This window comes from Galeopterus variegatus, unplaced genomic scaffold (assembly GCF_000696425.1).
Source record: "Galeopterus variegatus unplaced genomic scaffold, G_variegatus-3.0.2 Scaffold4525, whole genome shotgun sequence".
Taxonomy (NCBI): domain Eukaryota; kingdom Metazoa; phylum Chordata; class Mammalia; order Dermoptera; family Cynocephalidae; genus Galeopterus; species Galeopterus variegatus.
The window spans coordinates 43,305-50,536 of NW_007730636.1; the positions used below are offsets into that span (position 1 = coordinate 43,305).

The 7,232-nt window shown below is 46.6% G+C and overlaps 1 protein-coding gene across 2 annotated transcripts in view; it reads left to right on the plus strand.

Moving 5' to 3' along the window:
* TEX2 (testis expressed 2) overlaps positions 1-7,232 on the plus strand; it is a 41,978-nt gene that overhangs the window by 28,731 nt on the left and 6,015 nt on the right. Inside the window, exon 7 of one of the 2 annotated variants that reach the window (XM_008587752.1) lies at positions 5,455-5,580. In XM_008587752.1, coding sequence (XP_008585974.1) covers positions 5,455-5,580 — 126 coding nt within the window. The remainder of the gene's footprint in view (positions 1-5,454; positions 5,581-7,232) is intronic. The other variant, XM_008587753.1, reaches the window with a different exon arrangement.

A 7,232-nucleotide genomic window follows, 5' to 3' on the forward strand; every position in this document is an offset into this window, starting at 1 on the left:
CACTTTTATTCATACTTGTGGTAATAGCAGATTGGGAGAGTTAGGTTATACATTTGAGAATATTCTTTTTTTTTTTTTTTTCTTTTTTTTTTTTTTCCTTTTTTTTGTCTTTTTTCGTGTCCGGCAACAGATTGCAACCCTCAGTGTCGCGCCCGTACCGGACCGGGACCGGCAACGGGATCGCAACCCTCGGTGTTGCGCCCGCACCTCGCTCAGCCAGTGAGCGGCCAGTCTGTATGTGGGATCCGAACCCTCGGCGGGAACTCCGCCGCGCTCACAAGCTGCGCACCGCAGCAGTGCGCCACCGGGCCGGCCCTATACATTTGAGAATATTCTTTTTTTTTTTTTTCCTTTTTTTTGTCTTTTTTCGTGTCCGGCAACAGATTGCAACCCTCAGTGTCGCGCCCGTACCGGACCGGGACCGGCAACGGGATCGCAACCCTCGGTGTTGCGCCCGCACCTCGCTCAGCCAGTGAGCGGCCAGTCTGTATGTGGGATCCGAACCCTCGGCGGGAACGCCGCCGCGCTCACAAGCGGCGCACTGTAGCAGTGCGCCACCGGGCCGGCCCTATACATTTGAGAATATTCTTTTACTTAGCTTATTCTGATTTATCCAAGTTACTTAATGAAATGTTCCTATTTTAATAATTGGAGAATTTCATCTGCTGTGTGCAATCTAATCTGTATCTATGCTATTTTCCTTTCATTTTTCTGCTATTTGTTAAAATGTGTTTGGATTCTGCAATCTGTGGATTTGTATTTTCTGGTGAGTGGTATTTATCAACCCTCCGTGTAGCATCTCATACCCTGTAAGTGCTGAGTCTTGTTTGGTCTGAGTCTTCCCATGTGAAGCCACAAGGAAGCCTGTCTTTTCATCATGTTCCTAGACATAAAGGCACAGTCCATGGGCCTGAGAGGACTGAGATGGGGAGTAGTTAAGAAGCTTTCCTGGCAGGGAGCATCTTACAAACATCCCTAATTCGAATTGCTGAGGTCCTGACCTAGCCCTCTATTCAGACTCACCATCTTGTCCTGCTGCCCACCCTATCCTCACCCCCTGCCGAGCACCATCAGTCCAGCCTTGTGACAACAAAGTTGCAGAACCAGCTGTCTCTAAAACGAAACACCTTAGGCAGAGGCAGTCTTGAAAATGAGGTCTGACTAAACAGGAGCATGGCAGAGCAAACTTCAGTTGGAAGCATTTGTGCAAGGAGCCTTTGCTGGAAGCAGTGCTGTGTCTGCACAGGGATACAGGGACTCCCATTGGGAAGGGGAGACTTGAGCATCAGGTGTGGCAACAAGGCCAGGTCCCTGAGGTCCTTGCTACGTAGGCAGTCCACGTTCATTGCAGCTTGTGCGACTCTCTTGGCACCATTTCAAGTTCATAAACTCTGGCTGATCAGAGAATGGATGTATTTCTAAGCAAGCCATGCTTCTCTAGACTGGGTGAAAAAAAATCCTTTGCCTTAGGAATGTGATGGTATTATATTTAATTTTTAACGTATTTCTTTCTTTTTTTTTTTTAAAGATGACCGGTAAGGGGATCTTAACCCTTGACTTGGTGTTGTCAGCACCACGCTCAGCCAGTGAGCGAACCGGCCATCCCTATATGGGATCCGAACCCTTGGCCTTGGTGTTATCAGCACCACACTCTCCCGAGTGAGCCACGGGCCGGCCCCTTTAACGTATTTCTAAAGTACCATTTTTTCCTCAAAGAGTCTGGTATAAAATGTTTGGCTTCTTTCTGTGAGGATGTTGACATCAACAATTATATGTTGATGTGTAATTAGCTGTCATTTAATTTTAAAAGCAAGAAAGAATACAATCCAAAAGCACTTCATTTGGGAGAAAAGGGCCTGCAAAAATGGACCTGTAATCCTTTTTTGCATAAAGGACCCTGCTGGGTATCTGAGAGCTCTGGATAGAAAATGCCTCCACATGCACCATTTGGTTCATAGTCTCTGGGAACATCGAGAGCCTCCAAAAGCCTATCCATGGTTAAGAACCTAGTCCCAGAAGTGATTTAAGAATCTGTTTCTTTAACTCTTCAGTCATGAGCATATGGAATCACCATGAGACTAAGTGGCACAGGAGAGAAAGAAGTCAGTATAGATAGTAGCTGCCATTGAGCATGTGGTCGTTGGTGCTGACATCTTCCTTAACATTAAACCTCCAAAGCGCAGAATGTCTGAACGGTCAGCCAGCAGCAGCCTTCTCCAGACCCTCCCTTCAGCCATGACCCCTGTCCAGGGCCTCACTCTGCACAAGGGTCTGCTTCCTGGTGTCCTGCTCTGGCGGGGCCTCTGCTTTGTCCCCTGCTTTTTTCAGTCCCCGCTCAAGTGCACAAATGATCGTGCTCTTTGGGAGTCTGAGGAGACGCTGCCCACCTGTGAGAAGTCCTCCTCACTGGCAGGGAGTTTGTTCTCCTCAGCACCCTGACGGGAGACTGAGAAATTAAAATCTGGTTTGCTTTATTCTAGTGAAGTACCTTCCCTTTGAAATATGCATCCACTATATATTTATGGACATTTTTTCTTCAGTCTTTTTATTTCCCAAATAGTCTTCTTGTCACATACTGTAGTTAACATAACTTTTGGGCTATAAGGTGCTCAGAATGGAATTCAGGTAGAGCACTGAGCAGTCTTAATTGACCTGAAGAGGACCCATAAGTAGGGAGTCAGTAAGGGAACACTTTGCATGTTGGTGGTCTCGACATGAAGTGTGGCACTGGCGTGGAGCATTTCCTGTAAGGCACTTGGCCTATTCCTGCTCTGTCACTGCAGCCTGGGCCTGGTGTGCAGTTCCCCACATGGTGGCCCCCTCTGACCTCCATATTGGGTCACTAGTCCACAGCCCACCTCAAGCCACCTCAGCCCCGCCAGGGCCCTGATGCTCTGAGAGCTGCGTGCTCGCAGTTTATGCTGTGATTCAGTCTAGGTCATGGGTATATGCACATGTGTGTCTGTAGCAGATGTATGGGACTGATTTCTCTTAAATAAAAGAAAATTAATATATTCTTATGAGTGTGGTCCCCTCAAAGCAAACACCTCACAGGGCTATTTAACTATGCATTCTTCATCCAAAGTATTTTTTAGAGCTTCTTTTTAGAATTGCCTCCGGAGTCTGTGACATTCTTAACTGTCTTGAGTGACAGCAAATCATCCTGCTTTGCAGATGGTTTGGATCTTTGAGAAATTGCTAGGAGTCATCAGAAGTGATGGTGATTATGAGACCAAGAAATAAAATATTTGGTCCAAGACAGAGTATCAGTGATAAACTAATTCACTTTTTCTTATGTGTCTGTTTTGAAGCACATTTCCAAAAAAACTTTTAGCAGAGGCAGCATAACTGGAATAAGCCTCTTAAGGTGACTCTTTGAAAGGATATCACACTCATCTGTAATTCTGAGGTGTGTTTAAAACAATTAGGCTCATTACATCCTAGTACATCTTCTATAAGGGTGTGTAGTGTCTTTCTCTGAAGTTCATGCTGACAGCATAAGGTTGAGATCATAAAATGCATGCTCAGTTATAAAACTGAATATCTGCCAAGCATTTGGCTACACATTTAATTAGAAGTATTGGGTGCCACATAATTTAGCTTCCAATGCAGTGAATAGAGGTACCACTTGGTCAAAATCAGAATTTCACACCATCTGATCTGCTTTAACTGATAGAGCATAATCTAAATTATTCACTTCAACCCATAGAATCTGTCCTGTTCTTTATCCTGTAGAGAATTAATTTGGGAACCTGAGAGCTCACCGCAGCACTCAGCCTTTGCATCTTCTGCCCAGGATGGAGCTGCCAGAGGAAACACACTATGGGGACATGAGGGGTGGTGGCTCAGCAGATCTCGCTGGGGTCCCAGACCTTGCAGGCAGCCTTTTTTGCTGTGCGGACGAGCAGCAGGCTACCTGTGCTGCAGGGACAGCTTCCATGCCCAGCAGCATGAGGTCTGAGAGACAGAGAGCACAGCCTTTTTACTGATGGAGAAGTCAGATGCGATTCTGAGACGATTTTGTAATCTTTGGCAGTTTACATCTCTAACTTTCCTCATCCCAAGACCCAGTTCAGGCTTTTCTGGGAATCAGATTTTGCTATGTGCATTTTAAATAAAAGATCTCTGTGAGGGTTGCCTAACCACGGAATGCTCTGAAGTGGCTCTCTGGCCAGCGAACTCATAAGCATTTCCTGGGCTAGCCAGGCCACTAATGGAAGGAGGAAGAGTCGGGTGGGTGCTGTCCCACGGCCAGTGAAAAGAGGGTTAGTTTCTGCTGAGGGAGTTTCCCTTTAATGTTCAAGTCCAGCCTGTTGGCTGGAGCACCGGCTCTAATGTTTCAGAGCCGGGGTTGAGGAGGATCTGCGTGTCCTCCCAGGGAGGCAACACACGCAGGTCCTCTTACAGCCAAGCTCCTTTTTCAGGAGCAGAGGTTTCCGTCCTGTCCTCCCAGTGCAAGATGCTGGGGTTGCTGCTGGGCCTTGAAGTCCACACCAGCATGTGCACTCTGTTCTTGGGCACCCTTGGCCCCCATTGGTTAGTCCAGGGAGAGAGCTACAGTCCAGGAAGGGAGCTGCCTTTTGTGGGGCCAAAGGTCAGTCAGGAAGCCCCCTGTGCCCCTTAGGGGGGAGGCTTGGCCCCTCACCTCGGCTGGTGGTCCAGCTGCCCCCATGCCTCTGTAAACTGAGTATCCCACCTGGAAAGATGAGGAGTATTGCTCTCTGATGAAGCTTTTTATTATTTTAGTAAAAAGAATAGTCTTTACATTTGTACTTTTCCAGGAAAGTTACTGGGTTCTCATGTTAGTTGCTTCCTAGAGTCCCCTGAGACCTGTGCCTTGTGGTTTTTGGTTTTTTCTGTGGCCCTCGGGAGATGGGGTTGGTGTTGGGTAACATACATTATTTCACTAGAAAGGAGTCAAGTCAAAACTAATTTGGGGGGTAACAAAGCCAGAAAGCAACATAGTTGTTAAACTCAGCCAGAGCCAAGGGACTTGCCTGATCATCCCCATCATTGGTGAGAGGCAGTCATTTCACCAGCATAAGCTGTCACCTCACCCTTGCAGCCATCCGTCTTTCCATTCACCCTCTCCTTGGCTATCGCCACCGTGCTACTGATGAGATCACTGCATTTTATGTGGACCACATCACACTCCACCACCTGTCTGTCTGAAGCATGCTCAAAAGCACACTCTTCTGGGCCCAAATCCTCTACAGTCCTGTCAGGGGACTTGGCGCTGAAGAAACTAAGTAACCATGCCAACCCAAGGATTCTTGGATCAGGCCTCTTCTTTTTAGGGAGGGTTGGAGAAAATGACAGTGTATAGGAGCGCTCACATCTTGACCCCGCCACTGTGGGGCATGTGTGCATGGTGTGTGCATGCGTGCATGTGCTCTCTTTCTAAGCAGAGCTATGTGATGGGCAGGCTGCAGTGGTGACCCTCCCCCTGTCCAGTTGCAGGCCGAGGGCATACTGTCTGGCCGACAGTGATGAGGAGTCCTCCAGTGCGGGCTCCTCCGATGAAGACGACGCCCCAGAGCCCAGTGCAGGAGACAAGCAGCTCCTCCCAGGGGCTGAAAGGTGAGTGGATCAAAGCTTCTGGATCTCCAGACATCAGGGCAGCATGCTGGGAGTGAGCCCTTTTCCCTTCCTTCCTCCAGGTTCTTCCTTACTCCTTCAGGCTCAGCGAATGGTTTTTGCATTCATGTCCAGTGTCAGTGGCTTGTTTAAATTCCAGGCCCCAAGGTGAAAAGACCCATATAGTTTTCCTTACATAAGAGGGTCCCAACCAAAATGACAGTCTCTTGCCATTTGAGTAAATAATTGAGAAGGTGAAGGGCATGCTTTTCGTGAACAGCGGTGCCTTGGGTCTTTTGTGCTCCAAAAGCGGAGCACAGGCTACACACCACTCCCCCTGGTGCCCAGCCGAGAGAAAGCCTTGCTCCCCTTCAGCTGGATTAGATTTGCTTTTGTTAAGTTGCTAGTTCCTACAAAGCCAGAATATTCTGATGATTTATTTGGTGAATTTTGAAAATGTGGATCTTTTGGATCATGAACTTTATTTGGGGGACTCTCTTTGCCTTTTACTCAGACCAAAGTGCTTAAACAGACTCTCCATAAAGATCTCCTAATTATTTTCTGGTGCCCAGCCGAGAGAAAGCCTTGCTCCCCTTCAGCTGGATTAGATTTGCTTTTGTTAAATTGCTAGTTCCTACAAAGCCAGAATATTCTGATGATTTATTTGGTGAATTTTGAAAATGTGGATCTTTTGGATCATGAACTTTATTTGGAGGACTCTCTTTGCCTTTTACTCAGACCAAAGTGCTTAAACAGACTCTCCATAAAGATCTCCTAATTATTTAAAGTGAGTTGAAATTAAGATTATAAAGAAGCCAGGTGACTCAAGCTTTTTAAGAAAATATCAACCTATTCACTTTTGAAATCCTGCAGTAGATGAAAATTCAGACATTTGAGGAATTGGTGCTGAAGTTTACATGCATTATTTAAAATGTAGCTTTTTGACCTTCTTAAGAATGATTATTTTTCCCTGCATATATGCTCTGGAATTGTGGAGGATTTAAAAAAGCAATTAGCCTCTCTTCTTAGGGCAGTCTTATAGTAGATATGACCTGATACAAAAGTTTATTTTCTTGGCCTCCTAGCACGTCAGCTTGATGTACCATTTTTCTTTTTTTCTTTTTTTTTTTTTAAAGATGACCGGTAAGGGGATCTTAACCCTTGACTTGGTGTTGTCAGCACCACGCTCACCCAGTGAGCGAACCGGCCATCCCTATATGGGATCCGAACCCGTGGCCTTGGTGTTAGTAGCACCGCACTCTACCGCGTGAGCCACGGGCCGGCCCTGTACCATTTTTCTTTAAGAAGTTCCAAGCCCTTTGAAAAGTAGTTGCCACTCAGAGTTGGTAGACACCACCTAAAGGCAGTCAGTTAATTACTGTTTTGTGTACCTATCAATGCAGCATTGTTTTAGTCTGTTTTGTGTTGCTATAACAGAAACACCTGAGGCTGGGTAATTTATAAAGGAAAGAGGTTTATTTGGCTTAAGATTCTGGGACAGCTGCATCTGGCATGGGCCTCAGGCTGCTTCTACTCATGGCCGAAAAGTGGCAGCAGCCGGCAGGTACAAGCACATGGCGAGAGAGGAAGCAAGAGAGAGAGAGAAGGTGCCAGGGTCTTTTTAAGCAACGAGCTCTCACAGGAACTAATCGAGT